Source organism: Engraulis encrasicolus, chromosome 21 (genome assembly GCF_034702125.1).
Source record: "Engraulis encrasicolus isolate BLACKSEA-1 chromosome 21, IST_EnEncr_1.0, whole genome shotgun sequence".
NCBI classification, from domain to species: Eukaryota; Metazoa; Chordata; class Actinopteri; order Clupeiformes; family Engraulidae; genus Engraulis; species Engraulis encrasicolus.
The window spans coordinates 4807709-4828901 of NC_085877.1; the positions used below are offsets into that span (position 1 = coordinate 4807709).

A 21193-nucleotide genomic window follows, 5' to 3' on the forward strand; every position below is an offset into this window, starting at 1 on the left:
CACGGCCTTCAAACCCACTTCACAAAGCCCAAGACATTCAGTGAGAACAGTGAAGTGTGAAGTGTGTTTGCGGTACAGGAGGAGGAAGAGGTGGCACTGCCTTGTAGACCTCATTCAAATTCCAAATTTCAAGATTCAACAGCAGTTCAGATATAGATCCCATCAAAACCCATCCTGCCAACACACACAATCCCATCAGAAACTAACCAATCAGCCCACAATAACATGGCAATGCCCCCATTGTCCCATCTCATTTCAAAAACTGCAAAATGCATCAATAAACCGAGGGAAAGGACAGTCAAGATATCATCCTCAAGTTCACAATAACAAAGAAAGAGTCATATTTGGGGCTCATTGAAATAAAATAGAAGTGACACTTTAAATGGCAGTAGGGATGCCAGTTCAACGCTCTGAGGAGGCACCTGTGTCATTCCAAACACCAGCTGCCAAAATGCAAAGCCCTCCAACACATTAAAACCGACTTTAGGGGCTTTGTTGCATCCTTAAGATACACACACTACCAATATGTTTGCCTTGCCATCAAGCCAAAACTGTTCCTCACTTCACTGGAGCTTAAAAAGGTGTCTGCTGCTCTGCTGGGGACAGAGACAGATAGGTGGTTGGCATAAGAAAAATGAGATGGCAAAGGCAGACGGCAAAAGCAAGACTGGGGCACAGAGTCTCTAAGAAAATCGTTGAGTGCCTTGATTAGAATGTCAGCTTTCTCAACTCGGAGCAGCCTGGAGGAGGAGAGGGGACCACTGGAGCTTAAGATCGCTCTGCCCAGGGCTGCGGCACACTTTCCCAGCCAACGGAGGTTGGGACGCCTGCGCTTCAGACGCCACCATCAAAGCCACTTACATAGTATCAACGCAAATAATACAGGATTTTGCTACAGCACCCTAACAATATAATATTAAGTTAGATTACATCACACTTCATTGATGCCTTAATCCAAAGCCCCGTAAAGTTTTTCTATGTACAGGGTATTGCTTACAGTGCCTGGAGCCATGTGGGGTTAGGTGGCTTGCACTTCCTCCCTGGACAAAGGCGTAGGAACACATACTCTTCCATCTGGTAAGGAAGGGATTCACACCTGCAACCTTCTGATCCAGAAAACCTGCCCAATCATTAGGCTGCCCTCAAATAATAGACTCTTTAGTACAAGACTAGACTATGGAGGGCATCCAAACGCTTTGTGTGAGGTGAAATGTCTGATCCTCCCTCTCTCAGCCTCCATCAGTATCTCCTGTTTCAAGAGGGAGGGTGCCTGATCTCCGAGCTCTGATTGAGATGTTCTTCTTTTATAGCTCCTGCTAAGTCAGCATCAAGCGCCCAGCTCATTCCTCCCTCCAAGAGTGAGGCGAGGAACCATAAACCGAAACAACGTGCCCGACCTGTGCCACTTAAACGAAACACAACCTACTCCACAAGAGTTACTACGGTAGGCTCCAGTTCATTGCACCACAATTAGATATTGCCGGGCAATTATATTGTAAATAATAATAACACCAACCACGTGTCACCACCGATAAAAATCAGGCAGAGACGGCACTTGTCTACTTTTAAAAGCAAAATGGGGTGTATGTCTCAATGAAGGATGTTTTATTATAATGCCTCTCACAATCCCTTTTTTGATGACTCAAACTGAATTGGAAATGAGGCAAATTGGCTGTGTGAGTCGAATATTGGGGTGCACCTGGTAGCAAGAGCAAGAGAAAAAAAATCCCCAAAATCAGGAGGAGTTGTAGCATCTGCCTCCTCCTGCCTGCATTTTTTTTGTGCTAACATCGCCAAAAACGACTACGTGTTACCCCACCCTGCGAATGTGACACACGCCAGCGCTCAACTTCAAAGTGTAGCAAAGCGAGTCAGCAAGTGGGTGGGTGGGAGGCAAATGGCCTCCTCTCCTGCCAAACACACGCGCGCGCACGCCGGGAAGAACACTTCCGCTGTCACTAGTCCTCCTCGTCCTCATCCTTTTCCACCTGCCGAAAGAAAAAAATGAAGACGCCCGCGTGCCAGACTTCACAAGGCACCTATCGGGATAGCTGCCTCGTCTTGAGTGATGTAAACACACATCCTCCTCCCCCGTGCGCTTGAATCCTCATGGCAGGGGGACAAAATTCAGCGTTCAGAAATTCACATGGCCAGAAAAACGCACACACACACACACACTCAAAAACCAAACAAAAACAAAACACAATTCAAACAAAAAAAGGTGGCACTGCATGAGTCCAAAAACTCATGAAAGCGAGAGGTTCTCTCTGTGCTGCTGGCACCAAAAACAGTCCAACTACTGAGCAACAACAACACAGGCACTACAGCCAGAGACCCGCATGGGCCCTTTCACCTAGCGAGAAACCAACATGTTCAACTTCAGATGTGACTCTAGTGTTTCAATATTGACAGGCCCAAAAACAGGAAAGGCGCACCAGGCCCCTAACTCCCTGAAAACAACAGGGAATAACCACGTTCATGTTATACAGCACATGAGAGTCCAACAAGCTGGAGTTCTTCAAAAAGAATGGAGAAGAGGATGAATGAGTTATCAGCAGGCGAAGTGCATGCTTGGTGATGCAGAGGCCTACCTCAGGCTATCAAACTATGTTACAGAGCTCCTACTGAATCATTAACACACCATGCAAACAACAACAAAAATCCACCTCTGGGAACATCAACAATGTTATTTCTCCACCGCCTGTGGTCTGTTACCTTTATTTGTGTGGTCTCTCCCCCCCCCTCATCTCAATAAACAAACCTTAACTCCAAGGTGATGCACCGTCTCCAAACAAAACATTCAGAGAGAGAGGGAGAGAGAGATGGGGTAAACCCACAAACCTCTAGCAGAGGGGGGCTGTGCTGTGCGGAGGGAGGTATACCGCAGTGCATTGTGGATCTGCTTATGTCTGGAGTGTACATTATGGATGATCTATCCTGTTGGCCTTTGAGTAGATCAAAGTAGCAAGGTGGGGGGAGAGAGAGAGGATAAGCGCAGGTGACAAGCGCTGCTTTGAAATTCAAACAGCTCGCCCCGGTCTGCCTTGCCTTCCCTCGCCTCGCTTCGCCTGCCCAGAACTCCAGCATGTTCAGTACCTGCCCACTCAGCCCCATCTACGTGCTGCTCTCCACTCCACTACCACCACCACCACCGCCGGAGATGACCTAGCTCGATACGCAGGCTGAACAGTTACACACGGCTGGGAGTTCAGAGTTTAGAGGGGGATTTGTTAACTGTGGACGGCCCTGCGGCAGGGAGCCTCCTGTTCACAGCACCTGCCAAGCCACTCCTGACGACAAGTTTACAGCAAAGCAAAAGCAACGCCGGCCCTCGGCCTGTCTCCCGCTTCAGAATGATTTGTAAAGAAGGCAACCTTGGCTTTCTGAAAGGTTTTTTCCAAGTTTATGGAGGTACTGTATTATATTTGTGACCTTGTTGAAGCCACTATAGAAGTATTTGTAAGGCAGTGTGAATCTGGATAGGAGAAAAGCTTGCAGATAAAACTGTGTATGTGTGGGGGGGAGGCGGAGAGAGAGAGAGAGAGAGAGAGAGAGAGAGAGAGAGAGAGAGAGAGAGAAAAAGAGAGAGAGAGAGAGAGAGAGAGAGAGAGAGAGAGAGAGAGAGAGAGAAAAAAAAGAGAGAGAGAGAGAGAGAGAGAGAGAGAGAGAGAGAGAGAGAGAGAGAGAGAGAGAGAGAGAGAGAGAGAGAGAGAGAGAGAGAGAGAGAGAGAGAGAGAGAGGGGGAGAGAGAGAGAGAAAGGGAGAGAGAGGGAGAGAGAGGGGGGTTGGGAGAGAGGGAGAGAGAGACGAAGAAAGAAAGAAAGAAAGAAAGAAAGAAAGAAAGAAAGAAAGAAAGAAAGAAAGAAAGAAAGAATATGAATCTGTGTATAAGAACGTATATTATATGAACATATTTTATGTTGTCATGGCAGTGCGGCTGATCTATTATAAATGTGTGCGAGTGCATAAATGAGAGCAGTGTGGACTGCCAGCGCCCTATAGCAGCACCAGCATCTTAATGATGGGAAATGCGGGTCAGTCAGAGTGCATGGGAGCATGGTAGTATGAATACATGGGACTGTGCTACGTTGTAACATGAACTTGGTGAGTGTGTGCACACGTGCGTGTGTGCGTGTGTGTGTGTGTGTGTGTGTGTGTGTGTGTGTGTGTGTGTGTGTGTGTGTGTGTGTGTGTGTGTGTGTGTGTGTGTGTGTGTGTGTGTGCGTGTGTGTGTGTGTGTGTGTGTGTGTGTACTGTAGGGGTTTGTATATGTGTGCCTGTGTGTATACTTTATACTCGTAGTCATATTGAGAGAGCAAGTCTCTGTGTCTCTATGTTTCACAGTGATGTCCTGTCTTTGTGTAGGTTACTATCCACATGTATGCAAAACTTCATACAGAGTGACCAGAATCTTTTGCCAGAGCAAACCTAATGACACTGGAGGTGAAGCATATTTGCTGTGAATAAAATCTGTCAAATCGGACAGAGTGCGGAGGATTCTTTTGTGTTAAATTGTATAGCTGGTCCTGCAGTAGTCAGGAACGTGTAATTTTGAACTTTTGAGTATACGTTTTGACCAGAGAGTGTGTATGCTTTTATCAGGACTCCGGTGGTCTTCACCTCCATATTGAAGCAGCATCTTAGCGATTGGATAGCATGGTTTGTAACGGTACTGTAACAGTCTGAATGTGTATATGTTTTAATCGGGACGTGTGTAATGTTATGTGTGTATATTTATCAGGAGTCTGTTGTATACTTACATCCTTATTGTAGGAGTATCTTGGCAATGGGCATGTGTCCCAATGTTTAGGAAGTCTGTGGCTAAGTGTAATGTATCGTAATGCAATGTTAAGTATTTTGATCTGACGGTATACTATGAAGCTGATTCAGTAGTAAACCAGGTTGAGTTAACCTGCAGGTCATCTAACAGAAGAGCCTGGAGTCCTCATTTTATTAACAAAATGATGGCTGCAGGTAGGGGTGCAAAAATGTCATCACCATTTTTTCACATTAAAAAAACCAACAAAAAACAGGCAATTTAAAGTGAAAGCACACGTGAATTACTTTTTGGTAGCCTCTCACTAAAACAGTATTATACTCAGTCCACAAAGCGCCAGAAGCAAATTAATTAACTATGCTAGACTGTCGATACGAATGCCTGTGTCGGTCTCATGATTTTATTGATAAACTAACCTTGTATTTATATCTGAGCAGCAGCAGCAGTGAACTTTCTTTCTGACAGCTTGGTGAAGTCCATTCTTTCAGGATCTTCTGGTGGAAAGTGGTGAAAACTTTTCAGTTCCATCTAGGAGGCAGTGGTGTAGTCTACGTAGAACGCGGGTATACGGAGTATACCCACTTCTAAATTTCAGGGATTTCAGTATACCCACTTAAAATTGATTGATTCATTGTTTTGAATAGCACAAATATATACAGTATACCCACTTCAAAAAATGCTCAAATATACAGTATACCCACTATAAAAAAGTAGACTACACCACTGATAGGAGGGTTATGGTTGGAATTGGTATTTGTATACCCACTGTGGTATTATGCACAATGATTGACCATGTTACGACTTTGTTGGTTTTTAATCCATCGACTGAAAGGCAGTGAAGCTACTACAAGTCTCTGGCAAGTCCCTGTTGACTTGAGCTAGTTACATTACAGCCGACTAGACTAGAGCAAGGTAAAATTATGCTGCTGCTGAGAGAAATAGTCCCTCAACATGCGACAATTCTTTCCATACAAGGTTAGTTTCATTTCAATCTGTATTCTGTCAACACTGACACTTACATCAAGAGTCTGGCATAATAATTGATGTCATTGTTGTGCTTTGTGGGCTGGGCATAATGCCATTTTAGTGAGGCTACCAAAAACTAGTTCACCTGCTAGCCTAGCTGCAGCGACCTCTGGAATTACAAGGACTGCTTGGAATATCAAAAAAAGTATCCCCACATGTCTACAAGACTCTGACTAACTAGGAAATAGGGTCCCATGTCAAAAATCACAGAGCATCGCATTAAGACTACAACCCAAGTAAGATGTTTAGGCCCTCGATATGCATGCTGTATGATACACGTGCGGAGGCACGATTCGTGCATGAGCTCGTTAACTTGCGCAGTTCATGTCCATTTTACGTGCGTTAGATACTGCAACCAAACGCGTGCGTTAGGTGCAATATCTTCAAACTCGCTCGGGGCGATAGTAAGAAAGACTGCACAGTTCCATGCCAGTGCTTCTGGAGAAAACGATGATGGCGGCAACTTTTCAAGAGAGTCTCGAGCTTGTCCGAAATTATAAACATTCAATTTGCGATCATACTTCTCCGTTGCACTTGGACGTGCAAATGTAGAAGTAGTAGCAGTATCGTCTCCTTGCCCGGGAGTCCTTCTTTATGTTTTGTTTAGTCTGTATTCCCAATTTCCGGATCACAATGCTGTTCTCTCTGCCCCCTGGATGACACCGCCAGTATTTTGCATGTTGCTCTACTGGGTTTAAAGCAAGCATGTGCAGTCGGTTGCTCACGGTGACGCGCGTAATTTGCAGCTCGCAGCAAACGTACCGAGAGCTTTATCAGGAATGCAACACTCACGTCCATACTGTAGCCGCATCTTGCCGATGGGCAGGCGTCCAAATGGTGAAGAAGTTGGTAGCTAATGTGTATAATGCACATATATAATGTAATGTAAAGTAATGTACCATTTTGAGTCTGGTGGTCCTGATCTCCAACATCAGCAACATCTTGACGATGGGCACTAATGGCAATTGTTAGAGTTGGTGACTAAATGCAATGTAATGTAATGTAATGTATATATGGCTTCTGACCTCCGCACGGCAGCAGAATCTTGGCAATGGGCACGTGCAGCTAATACAATGTAGTGATGTAAGTGTAATGTACTATAATGCAATGTAGTGTAATCAGGGCTCTAAATTAACGCACGCCAACACGCCAAATGCGGGTGAAAATTCATTTTGGCTGGTAGAAAAAATCATCTACTAGCCAAATTGGCCGGTAGCGCGCGCCCGACTGAACGTTTAACAGCTGCCCGCACAGATCTGTAGCTGCCGTCTGATGAACGTTAAAACGTCGCCTACATTACCCATGAACATTAGTCCTACCGTCATGATGTAGCCCACACCCATTGGCTGACCGTTAATCACAATAAGGCAGCCTCACATCCATTGGCTGCGTGTTTGATACCCGCGCGCTGGAACTAGTGTTGAATGAGCGGACTAGCGCGGATTACTTTGGTTTTGTAGGTTTTGGTCAGATGAAAAATAATGTGGCAGTGGTTAAAGCACGGTTATGTGTCGATGAATGCAAGTAATAGCAGAGTAACTGTTGTGACGGTGAAATAGAGAATTGGTGGAGCGAAAACGGCGTGAGGAGTGGAGGGACAGGACAGCTGATTGTCAAAACAGTGTCGTTGCCGTCAGAAGCCGTCTGATATTTGCGAGGTCCTCGCAACTACAAACGATGGAGTTGTCGTTTCCTAATAACGCCCACGCCATCGCAAAGACCCTGCACGAGTTTGACATGGATATACGAGTAAGTGAAAAAAAGATAACAAAAACTAGCGAAGAAAGTAACAAAGTAAGCATGGTGTCCGTGGTGTTATTGGATATCTAGTTGACATAGCGTAACGGTAATTGTCATTCCAAGCGCATCGTAAGTAAAGCTAATATTAATTTGACCTGGAGGAACTTGAAGGTGTCACGCAGCAGCAGCATAAACACACAATGCAGACATCATTCACGCACTGTGTGTGTGTGTGTGTGTGTGTGTGTGTGTGTGTGTGCGCGCGCGGGTGTCTCCTGTCCTCCTCTCCGTCTCCTTCTCCTCCCTTCATCTCTTTTCCCCTTCACCTGTCTTCTGTGCATTGTCCATGGTATTTGGCCCACTGTGTGTGAAGTGATGCTGTGTAGGGGATATGTGGTTTTGCAGTGTTTGGTTGTGTGTGTGTTTATAGTGTATGTTGAAAGTCTGGTATGTGTGTGACATTAGTGTTGAAGGCATGCTATGTTTGTGTGAGTTGTAGGCCTATATGAGGTTTGGGTGATGGTGTGTGAGGTAATAGGCTAGTGTTTGGCTGTCTGTGCAGTATATGGAAATGGAATGAAAAATAATATTGAGTATAATATTTATATTGTTTATCTGTGTTGAGGACATAGCCTAGTTTAATAAAATAATTAAAAGCAACATAATTAACGCATGGTTTATTTTGGTGAGAAAAAAATGGCTAGTTGACCTTCCATTTGGCTAGTAAGAAAAAATGTCTACTAGCCAAATTGGCTGGTGGTGGAAAAAGTTAATTTAGAGTCCTGAGTGTAATGTAATGTAGTGTAATGTAATTTAATGCTATGTAGTGTAATGTACTATAATGTAATGTTGTGTAATGTAATGCAATATAATGTAGTGTAATGTAATTTAATGTTATGTAGTGTAATGTAGTGTAATGTCAGATTATGCTCTCACCTCCATACTGCAGCAGCATCTTGGCGATGGGCACGTGTCCGTTGAGCAGCGCGTCGTGCAGCGGGCTGACTCCGCCCACCTGGCTGGCCAGCTGCAGCGTGGGGCTGTGCTCCAGCAGTGCTCGCACACACAGGCTGCTGCCATGGTTACAGGCCTCATGCAGCGGCGTCCAGCCCGCATGGTCTGATGGGAGGAGAGAGAGAGAGAGAGAGAGAGAGAGAGAGAGAGAGAGAGAGAGAGAGAGAGAGAGAGAGAGAAAGAAAGAGAGAAAGAAAGAGAGAGAGAGAGAAAGAGAGATTGTTTGATATCACTGTGTTTAGAAATGCTACATACCGGTAGTTGTACTCTATGTTGTACTCTATGTGCACACTACAGTCCTGCCCTTGTGGTATTGGCTAATAGCGATTCATTATGGTTAACATTGAGATGACAAAATTTGTAGTCCGAGTCATAACAAAAGAATCTCAAGATTTTTTTGTGCAGACCTTGATGTTGAAGCGCTACAGAACATTTCCACAATACATCTTTCCGATGATAACTGATACGCTCAAATCCAGATTATCTGTTGAAATACAGTTACAGTTACAATCAGGAGTTTTATGACAATACTGTGTGTGCATCGGATCGTTCCCCGAACACTGTCCATGTTTTTACAGAAGGACATCGTGTTTTTAAGTTGTCGATAAGCAAAACCCTCAATTTAAAAAAGATAATATTGTTGAAAATATTCCAACTTAATATGGACGAACCTTCCATTCAGTGACAAATATGGCTTGCTTTGGTCGCAGCGAAAACACACTACAACGGAAATAACAAATGCTAAGCTGTTATGTCCTTGCATGTATTGTTTGCCATTCAATCTACAAAATATTCCAAACAAGATTGTGCTGTAATAATTTGCAAAAGTGATTTCAGGGGCGAACGCTTAATAGGACACACATAAAAAGGCGCAAGAGAGACCCCAAAAGAGAGTCATTGTCATACACTTGGAAGGTCACAACCATTTTGCGACCTAAAAAGCACAATTGCATCTTTCTTATTTTCGCGCGACCTCCCTGCCGCCCTCGTCCTTCCCTCTTTCGTGTCTTCAAGACACACCCTTTGCATTTTTATCTAAAGGTTACACTGATGACGCAGACACACATATCCTACACCCACAAATAATGAAAAAAAAGGCTTTGCGATTGAATCTGCCTATCCTCGCATCTTTTTTTTGTTGTCTCGCAGAAACACTGTGAAAGAGGCAAAGGAGCGAATGAAGTGAAAAGGGCGGAGGTGTAGAAACGACGACTTACCTTTCACGTTGACGTCTGTGCCGGGCTGGGCGAGGATGTGAAGAAGCGTCTCCACCTGGTCTCTCTTGCAGGCGCGATGGAGGAGCGTCTCTCCTGCAGCATGTGGAGAATGGTGGGAGAGGAAGGAGAGCAATGGAGGGGAGAGGCAGGAGGAAGACGGCGAGCGAGAAGGCAGACCAGACCAAACAAGGAAGGGAGAGACAAAATTAGGGTGTGTCCTTCGCATTGTCCCCCCTTATGGTAGAGCACCAATAGCATGACACAACACTGTTTTAACAGAAGCAAAACAAAGAGCCAAATCATGGAACACGGACCACAAGACTTCCCCAACATCATGACATGGCAATTTGGAAAAGATGAGAAAAGCGAAAAGCATGCCGCCCCTTGGTCCCCCATTTTCTGATTCACTCAGACTGAACAGATCTCTGCTTGTGGCGGTGCCAAAAAAAGTGGGCAAAATAAAGGAAGCGCCTTCCTGTCCCTGTATTGTCCCACAGCTGGGGGTTCGGATGGGGGATTCAGATGGGGGAGGTGGGGTGGGCAGTTCTGGTACACAGCCCTTACACAAAGGCCCCATTAAAAAAGGACCCTTCACATCAAAGGTTTAATACTGCCCTACTGGACCCACTGGATGCCACGTGAAGCCCCCCCCCGCACATGTGGTCACCCCTCTGGGGTGCTTGCCCCATCGCCGGCCCCCCGAATGCTGGCCACTTCCTCCCAGTGCCTTCTCCTGCTTGCTCTGTATCGTCTCTTGATATGAAGCTGGAAAACCAGAAGAATATTTAACAGCACTTGCTCGGCTCCTCTCTTCATGTGTGACGGCACTTAAAAGGGGGAAAAGTTAAAGGCTAAGCCTGAGTGGCTGTGTGCTTGCCAGAATAATACAGGCGCTGCAAAGCCACTAATAAACGCTTTACTGGCGCTCCCCAGGAAGCCGCGCTGTGCAGGGGTTTGGTTGGCTTGATAAAAAAAAAATAGTGTGAGGCAGACAGGGAGAAAGAGAGAGAGCGAGAGAGAGAGAGAGAGAGAGAGAGAGAGAGAGAGAGAGAGAGAGATGAAAAACGGAAATAGAAGAATCAGCGGAAGTAAAGGGGATACTTCCAGGGAACATGAAAAGAGAAAGAGGAGAGCCACAATTGCTGTCAGCATCCAAGAAGCACCAACCTGAATGAGGGACGTCAAGGCCCTAACAGTCTGCAAACAGACCTAGACCTTACGGCCATGGGAGTATTCCATTAACCAATTAAGGTATCGACTCAACCAACAGACATCACTCTGGTAATTGATGCCGCGTTTATTATTTATCATGCTCTTTATTTATGATTCAGAGCTACAAGTAAGCGAAGGATGACTCATCATTTTTTATTACAGCAGCAACCTCATCACAATCGATTTATTCTGCAGAAGACGTCAAAAAAAGAGAGAAAATCACCCAAGTTCACAAGACGTCAAAATATGTTCGGGACAATTAACATCTCTACAGCAGAGAAACCGGGCGCACTCTTGGAGGCCAATTTAAGGCGCAATATGGAGGAAGAATTACCTTCAAAATAAATAACTACACAGAGGCAAATGAAAAGAGTGTAACTTTAATGAGTTGTTAGGCAGTCTGGCATGTCGGCGGCATTCTATGGCCCGGCCTTTTTTCTTTCCTTTCTTTTTTTTCATTTTCTTCCCCCTCTCCACTCACTCCTGCACTCCTTTCCTGGTAATAGGCTCTAAAAAACGAGTGATTAAACATTCCACAACTCCCAGTGTGTACACATCCTTGCAAATGCCAGGCCCAATCTAGGCGCTGTTAAATCACTTTAATGCCTCCAATTTGGACACAACGTCGCCATTATAGGGGTAATTGCATGCTCAGCATTTACAGACACGGAACGGATAAATCCCTCCTGTCCTTTTCTATAAATTCCCTCCTGGCGCGGCACCACTCTGCTCGGCTCCGCCATAGGAGAGTTGGATGGATGTATGTATGGGGGGGTCGGCTGCTCTTTTCCCTGCATCCCAGCCTGCCTTGCTAGCCACTCGCTGGCCAGAGGTGGTGACATTTTTGACATTGACACCACTGGCCCTGTAGGGTCATTTGGACTACAGTAGCGTTTCTCAACAGGGGCGCCATAACGCCCCCCAGAGGGCGTTTGGAAGTCCTAGAGGGGCGTTGAGAAGGATACAGCTGAGTGGGGGGAGGGGCTTAGTTCCCATTCGGGGGCCTTAGACTATTTTATTTTTCAATACTAAGGGGGGTGTTGGCAGGCTTATGATGAGGTCAGGGGGGCGTAGGGAGGCTTATGATGAGGTCGAGGGGACGTTTGTTCAAAAAAGGTTGAAAACCACTGGACTAGAGGCACCAGCTACACTGACCAAGAGGTTTTCTCACACGTTCCAAAAAACTCAATCCTGAATCTCACATCGCTTTCGTTTTTTATTTTTCAGTACTGCTTGGAAATTTGTGATGCACTGCGGTAAAAAATGGAAACGTGGAAATGCTGCTGCATGTAGCGTACAAGACTTGACCTTGGTGACTGCAGGCTCTGTCAGAATTGTAGCGCACTACGCTGCCTGCCTGCACTTAGCAAAATGACAAGGAGACTGCCACAACAACACAGCACTCTGACACACTCCAAAACCACCAAACACAACACAAAAACAAGGCATAAAATATCTACTGCATAAAGTCACACACAAACAAGCGCACACAAGTGCGCACAAATACACACACACACACACACACACACACACACACACACACACACACACACACACACACACACACACACACACACACACACACACACACACACACACACACACACACACACACACACACACACACACACACACACACACACACACACACACACACAGCATCCAATCCAGGCAGCGCACAGTGTGTGAGGGTGAAAGGAGATTAGAATTTATATTGCCCAAGTCTGTGTGGAAGTATCATAAAAAATTAATGGCGGGAGCAGCATCAGTACAGGGAGCACGTATGGGCGAGAGAGAGAGAGAGAGAGAGAGAGAGAGAGAGAGAGAGAGAGAGAGAGAGAGAGAGAGAGAGAGAGAGAGAAAAGAAATAAATAACTACAGAGCAGAGCACAGCAGAGCCGAGTCTCTCTTCCCTTGCTCTCCTCTGCATCTCCTCCTCCCTCTCTCCCTCCCTCTCCATTTCTCCCCCTCACTCCTTTGCTCTATCGAAAATTTCCAAGGCCTGTCTGCCCTAGCGAACCCCATCTCTCTCCCTCTCTTTCACACACTCACACTCTCTTTCTGCTGCTCTCTCTCTCTCTCTCTCTTTCTGCTGCTCTCTCTCTCTCTCTCTCTCTCTTTCTGCTGCTCTCTCTCTCTCTCTCTCTCTCTCTCTCTCTGCTGCTCTCTCTCTCTCTCTCTCTCTCTCTCTCTCTCTCTCTCTCTCTCTCTCTCTCTCTGTCTCTCTCTGTCTCTCTCTCTCGCTCTCTCTCTCTGTCTCTCTCTCTCTCTCTCTCTCTCTCTCTCTCTCTCTCTCTCTCGACCCCGGCTCTGGTGCAGGGCCTCTGTCTGATCAGGTGCAGGGGAGAGGATGAGTCTTGACACCGCAGCGGGTTCATGGCGAGTGCTGTGTGCCTAATTGCGGCAGCGCACACACCACACCGCCTGCGCAACACACACACACACACACACACACACACACACACACACACACACACACACACACACACACACACACACACACACACACACACACACACACACACACACACACACACACACACACACACACACACACACACACACACACACACACACACACACGTTTATATCAACGTGGTTTCCCTCGCTCTGCTCTGTAGAATCCTAATTGGTCCTGTTTAATATTCGTAAACTGGGGATCTGACGACAGTGGTGTTTGTGTTATTGGTGTGTTTGCGTTTCTTTTTTTGTTTTGATTCGAGCTATTTTTTTTTCTTTTTTTGTTGTTGGTGGAGGTGGGGGTGGATATGGAGAGGGGGGGTTGGTAGATAGAGAAGGATGCACTACTCACGGGGGAATGTAAGCAAACACTGTGCGAGGAATTTCAATGACAAGAAGCGCCCAGAGTTACTTAAGACGCCGACGCGCCTACGTTTTTGACCCTCTAAATGAAACGAGACGTGCTACACTTCTACTGCGACATACGCGATGGGATCCTAGACGGCAGAGAAGACAACATGGAGGAGGAGGAAACGGCACGACTGCAGTTTCGTTTACACAGTCTGCATGGCCATAGCATGCATTTGTTTAATATTCTCTCTCTTAAAAAAATAAATAAATAGCACCTTTTCTGAACTCTGATTCTGAAACAAATAACTTAGTCATCCTCTCTCCCTTGTTTGTTGGTTTTGATTGTTTGGTACTGTGGGATAGTTTACAATTGGAAAAAAAAGTTCTTGAATGATATTTGGGAGAGGTAAAAACATGACACGGCACAAACCAAGAGGAAATCCTTGGCATATTGGTGAGCAAAATTTTGAATTTTTGAAGGTGTGTAATTTTGTCAACATTAGTGACTTGATTTGAGCAGGTACACAGATCCTGTGTTACATTTTAAGTGCTAATCCTTACCCACCATGTGTGTCTGTGTGTGTGTGTGTGTGTGTGTGTGTGTGTGTGTGTGTGTGTGTGTGTGTGTGTGTGTGTGTGTGTGTGTGTGTGTGTGTGTGTGTGTGTGTGTGTGTGTGTGTGTGTGTGTGTGTGTGTGTGTGTGTGTGTGTGTTTGTGTGTGTGTGTGTGTGTGTTATCCTCACCTGCTGCATTGACTCGGTTGAGACCACGTGGGATATTCTCTTTTCCTGGCCCATCCACACACTCACTTCCTTTTGACCTACATAACACACAAAAGACACTCAGTTATGAAAAACTCATAGCACACCACACACACCACAAACATACAAATGCACACACACGCGCACATCCACACACCAATAGAACATTTGATACTGCAGTCAGACTATGATTATTACAGTATTGCTCAACTACAATAACAGCAATACAAATACACATTTGGATTATTGCATTATTTCATTTTTTTCATTTATCCTTTATTTGCACTGTATACAGTATATCTAAATAACATATCTGGGAAATGTAATTTTGAACCTGGACCTGAACACAATGGTGTCATAATTACCTTTGTCCCAAAAAATGACACGCAATACAAATTAGGGTCATGGGTCATTTCACGTGAAATCAGACACTTTGGGACCCGACCGACCCGGATTTCAATCATACTTGGTGTGCCTTTTTAGTAGCAAGGTAGCACCCCAGAACTGCATTGGTTTGAATCTGACACTAATATTAAGGGAGAAACAGACTAGGAAAGGTTCACATGTGAGGGTAGGACACTATACATTCAGCCTTGAATATATCAGTCAGTGTTAGTCACAAAAAGATGCCTGTGGTATTGTTTGAAAGCTCTTTTCTGGCTCTACATATTACACAATCAGCTTGGAATACAACAACTCTCAGAATATGAATTATGATAAATTGAAAAATTAAAAATGGAATATCTAAAAAAACTATATTTTAAAATGGCCAGTTCCTTGTCCAAACGTAGCCGGCAATGTCATTAGCAACACCTCAAATGCTGGTGTTCGGTTCTTTATTCATTTCAGAGAGAATTTGACTCACAAATATGGCATCATACAGACCACTTACTAATAATATGGTAATACCATAGTAGCATCACATGACAAAAAAAAGAAAAAAAAGAAAAATGGTCAGTTTCCATGGTCCCAGGTTTCAGAAACTAAGGCAGATGTCCATTTATACACACCAAATGATGATATGTGAATGTTTGAACATTCCTTCTCTGTGTACCTGTGTCATCTTCCCTTTACCGTACTTTAAAGAGATAATCAATGGCTACACTCTCATTTTGTACTCTACCAGTGCATTTGAAGCAGCAGCTGTGTCTTTTGTAGATAATGTATAAGTACGTCCCGTTGCAGTTACAGGTTCCACTACCAGAAGCACATCCTGATGATCCATGACAAGTCTATCTGGTCTGAAGGGAAAAGTGAAGGATGGAGATGGTCCATGAGGATGCAGGAAGTTCAGTTTCACCTCTCCAGTGCTCGGCATACATTTCTCAACACATGCTAGCCACCAGTTGCCATCATATACAGCTACAACATACCCTTTGATGCTTGAAAATGTAACTCATTCCTTTACTGAGCTCACTCTTTCAACTCTGCCNTCTCAAACATTCGTTCAAACATTCACATATCATCATTTGGTGTGTATAAATTCCTAGTCTGTTTCTCCCTTAATATTAGTGTCAGATTCAAACCAATGCAGTTCTGGGGTGCTACCTTGCTACTAAAAAGGCACACCAAGTATGATTGAAATCTGGATCGGTCGGGTCCCAAAGCGTCTGATTTCACGTGAAATGACCCTCATGTTACTGTGCAGATGAACCCTGGTGGCTTATAGAAGTGTAGCCTACTGGCTGGTGGAAGTGGAGGCTATCAGAAGACAGATAGATAGATAGGGAAGAGTGAGGGAGTGAGGACACATCAGTGGCAGACAGCAGGACAAGATGGAGCAGTTTGCCCTGTCCAATCTCCCCTCACAGCACATACAACAATCCAGAGAGATAGAGAGAGATGAAGAGAGGAGGGTGGACCCAGATAAAGACAGAAATGGGGGGAGAGAGAGAGAGAGAGAGAGAGAGAGAGAGAGAGAGAGAGAGAGAGAGAGAGAGAGAGAGAGAGAGAGAGAGAGAAATAAAGAAAGAAAGAAAGAAAGAAAGAAAGAAAGAAAGAAAGAAAGAAAGAGAGAGAGAGAGAGAGAGCGTACAGGAGAGACAGCACAAGAGAGATAGTGAGAAAAAGAGAGAGAGAGTTAAAAGAGAGAGTGTGATAGAGATCGAGTGAGTAAGAGACAGAGGTAGATGGGTAGATAGAAGCAGGTAGAGAGCAAAAAGAGATAGGGAGAAAAGGAGAGAGAGAGAGAGCACAAGAGAAAGAGAAAGTACGAAAGAGAAAGCGAGAGAAAAAGAAAAAGAGAGAAAGTGATAACTAGATAGGTGGATAGAGAGGGAGAAGAGGCTCATGGCGGGAGACAGCAGCTCCCACAGCCCTGATGCTACTCCTGGCCAACCCAGACAGACAGAGTCCTGCCTCTGCAGTGTATAGCGGCCTGACTGGCTGTCGTGCTGGGAGAGAGAGAGCGAGAGAGAGAGGTGAAGAGGGGCAATTGTGCAGCCCGTCTCTGCTAATCTAGATCCCACACTGGGAAGGAGGACACGGGGGGACCGCTGCTGTGTTGTGTTGGCCAGTGTGGCACAGTGTGGATAAAACAGCCTTTTTATCGGGGCCTGTATCAATACATTGTACACTGAATACACTACATGTGCTCCTTCTCACTTGGAGTTATTGTAAGCGACAATACCGCAGCAGTGTAGTTGTCAATAAAATGCAGACATTTAAGGTAGTGTAAAAATATTACTGGGGCATTAACTCTTATTATACAGTTTAAATCTGGTAAAATTCATAACTAACATGAATGTTTTCTTTTCTTTCTATGAGCAAACACTATGCAATCCACAGTATGAATGAACTGTGAAGAAGCTGAGATTTCTCACGCCTCAACCCCAAAACTCTGGTACTTTTCCAGCCAAGAGAGAATTATCAAGGGGGGGGGTGAGAGAATGATGAAGCGATATCGAATGCTGTACAATCAATGAACTGACTGGCTTGCCCAACGCTCCGCTCCTTGCAGCGATTTCTTACCAAACAGCTCCTTATCAATCAGCGAGAAGCGTACAGCCGTTCAGTGTGTGCTAAAAAGCGCGAAACGAAACGGGTGAGATGCTTAGGACACCAACACACACTCTGTCATCATCCATTGCTGCATTGCCAGCGGGGGCAATGAGATGGCTTACACGTAAATAAATAATTGAATAGGACTTGCCTGCTCGGCCTGGCATGCTAATAGCTAGCGGCTGTCAGCTGGGCTCTCTGACAGCCTGAGGGATGGAGCATGAGGAGCAGGCAGGCACGAGAGAGAGAGAGAGAGAGAGAGAGAGAGAGAGAGAGAGAGAGAGAGAGAGAGAGAGAGAGAGAGAGAGAGAGAGAGAGAAAAGAAAAAAAAGGAAAAGAAGGAGGAATAGATAGACATGCCCCTTCTCCGTAATTGGCCTGCTAAGAAGCAAGGTAGCGCTCAGCTTTGTAGTGCATTAAACAAACGCGTAAACGCATGCGTTCAAACAAACGTGCACTACACTTTGCATTAGCTGGGAGAAGGCATGTTGCGGGCCTGCTAGATGGGAGTGACAGCTTCTGGGAGGCTCCTGTGAGCGCGTCCCAACGTACTTCAGAGGGATGAAGCTTTGGGAGAGAAAGAGAGAGAGAGGGAGAAAAAAAACACTTTTCCGCTTTCATTACTGATGGGTTTTGTTCATGGAAACGGAGGCCCAGGCTCCTCTTAAGTCACCACAACAAGCAAACCAATACAACACAATACAACACAATACAATACAATAGATGCTTAAGAACAGCAGACATACTGCAGAGAAATCCAATATAATCTTTGAGGGATTCCCTTCTAGGACACAGCACAGATGAGCATGAGTGCAAACAATGAAGGACCTTTTGATGTTATGGGGGCTAAGAAACAATATTAAATTACACTTAGCTTACGTTTTTATCCAAAGCAACTTGCATTTTTTAGGTGCAGGGTATTGGTTACAACCCCTGGAGCAAGATGAGGCTCAAGGACACTTCAGCCCATTGATGGTACTGCAGAGCGCCCACATTCTTCATAGTGGTTTGGGATTCAAACCTGCAACCTTCTAACCAAGTGCCTAACCATTAGCCCACAGCTGCCCTGCACTATTTACAACATGTTGATTTAGAGTCATTGCACTGCAGTAACTGTGGACTGCACCCCCAGAAAAATGACAAAGTGAATTAAAAACAATAAAAAACACTGAAAGGAGAGAAGTATGAATAATATCCTGTGATGTATGTATCTTTTAAGCCTTAATAAAGAAAAAAATACAAAAAAAAGAAATAAAAAACAATGACAGTGGCAGAATTTCTTCTGAGGCAGCATGAAAGTCACACTGCCACTGTCATTGAGTGAGGCAAGCAAGGCAATAAGGCAAGCAAGGATTCTATTTGTCTACGATTCCACTGCTGTGGCTGAGCCATCAAGCCACTTAACACATTGACTACCAAATCACTGGAAAACCCGTTTTTAGATGCGTCCCACGCATCTCTATAAGAGGCTTTGGTGTCCGTCCGTCCGTCCCTCCGTCCGTCCGTCCGCCCTCCCGTGATGTGTTTCCCTCCCGTGATGCGTTTCTGAATTGTGATTCCCTCCTGTGATTCCCTCTTGTGTCCACAAGGTGGCAGTCGCTCAGTTTTGGCCTGGAGCTCATGCGTGCAAACCAACCGTGCTCTTTGCCAGTGAGAAAAACATGGCGGCACTTCCTGTTGATTTTCACATGAAAGTTTTGCTTAATTTAAAGTCCCTAAGCGACTATAAATGTTGTGGCTTCCATATATTGATGTAAAAGTGCCCCACGAAGTAATGAAGCACAACAAAGTTACTCCACATTACCATTTGACCACTCGTTTTTCTATGCTAACAGGGTAGCTAATGTAGCATTGTAAATGATCCAGGGAGAAAGGGGGAAATGTTGTGATTTCAGTCCGCCTGAGGCAACGATTTTCGTGGGGAAGATGACCTGCATCTCGGTGGCATTGAACCACGCCCCCGTGCCTTATTTGGCTCGCTCAGCACGTGCGTCCTCAGTCCAATCGCAATGCTTTATTTTCCCCAGACGTTTAATCGCATTTAAGTGAAAGTGCCATGTATACACATCGCAAAATAACTCTTAATCCGATCTATTTAAATCGCATTTATTAAATCGGACTTAAAAACATCATGTACACGTAGCCAATGTCTCATTGATTAGTTTATGGAACTTACGGTTTGTCTGTTACGGTCCACGAAGACAATATCCACGTGAAAACGCAAACGCCTGCAAACCACTGTTTTGACAGAAATACAGTTCACCTGTCGCCTACTCTGTTTTCTTCCCAAAGCGGCATTTAAAAGTATTCCATGAAATCCAACATCAACGTCACTTCAAATAGGTGACAGCATCATGCTCACACATGAAATAACACTTCAGTGAGGGGGGGACATCACTGCTCTCATATTAAAGTGAAAAGAGAATTTCACATTTTAGTTTATTTAATGTAGGCCTATGCAAAATTGCAAATAGTCTATTCATTGAAATCTGTCCAGAAAGGGATGTAATGTTTGCCTGTTTTTTATGTTTGTAATTAAAAAAAAAAAAAAAAAAAAAAAAAAGGAATTTAAAAAAAAAAAAAATAGCCTAACAAAAATAGAGATTTTATGTTAAAAAAAATGTGATATGGGATGGACCGATGGCCCCCCTAGCTAAATTCGCCTTAGGTCCCCACATTGCTAAATGTAGGCTAGTGTAAGGGATTATTTTGAAAAGACAGTAACATGTAATCAGCAATGCATTACAGTTTTTCAGTAAATTGCCCAACACTGTTGAAATCCTATGGTACTTTTTCAAATCCAGGCTTATACAGTACATGGTAGGCTTATTGATAAATTGCCTTGACAGGTTATGAGGAGGCCAAGGGGGCGTTTGGGCAAAAAAGGTTCAGAACGGGCATAGACGGACGCATCTGTTGTCCGCCTGTCGGACTTGTTACTTCTCATGCGTTGGCACCCAAAACGGGAAAACCCGTTTTTGAGTTTTTACTATATTTTTCATAACTAGACAATTCAATGCTTATTATGTGTGATTTTGGGAGCTCTGTGATAAGTATAACAGACATAGATGGCTGTCATAAGCTTGTGTCATCATCTGGACATTTTAATCACAACGCCAGGATCGGCGCCAACCCAAGAATATTTTTGATAACTGTAAGCTACTGTCCGGAACTGTTCCCCTGCGTTGGTGACGGCACCGCCCCCTCTCTGTGTACACCTTGCACCTGTGTACAAGTGTCTGCGATGCTCCCATCTTTTTAAACACAAGTTTGTATGTTGTTCACTTAGTGCTACAGTAGGCTACAGTCAGCGTCCACTCTATGGCACTTTATAGTATGCTTCACACAATAATTAGGCTACAGAAGACAACACTTTCGAGTCCACACTTTCGAGTCCAGCACACCTTCTGGGGGATAATGCAAACAACCTTGGTCAGATCCTTCACATTGTGAACTGTGATTGGATTATTACCCTTACCTCGGATTTGATCGGCAACCAGATAAGTTGGATTCTTCATTCTGTTCTTTTATTACCCCCGTGATGAAATTGACGCTGCAGTGAACAGGAGAAGCTGGCTGCTACTGTCGGTGAAGCTAGCATTGCTATGTAAACAGTAGCATGCATGGATGCATGG

General features: G+C 44.8%; 1 protein-coding gene across 3 annotated transcripts in view; it reads right to left on the reverse strand.

The window, feature by feature from the left end:
* slf1 (SMC5-SMC6 complex localization factor 1) overlaps window positions 1-21193 on the reverse strand; it is a 53146-nt gene that overhangs the window by 7081 nt on the left and 24872 nt on the right. For all 3 annotated transcript variants that reach the window (XM_063187289.1, XM_063187286.1, XM_063187287.1), the window contains exons 16-18: window positions 14541-14617; window positions 9775-9867; window positions 8480-8662 (exon numbers count right to left, since the gene is read on the reverse strand). In XM_063187289.1, the coding sequence (XP_063043359.1) occupies window positions 8480-8662; window positions 9775-9867; window positions 14541-14617 (353 nt within the window). The remainder of the gene's footprint in view (window positions 1-8479; window positions 8663-9774; window positions 9868-14540; window positions 14618-21193) is intronic.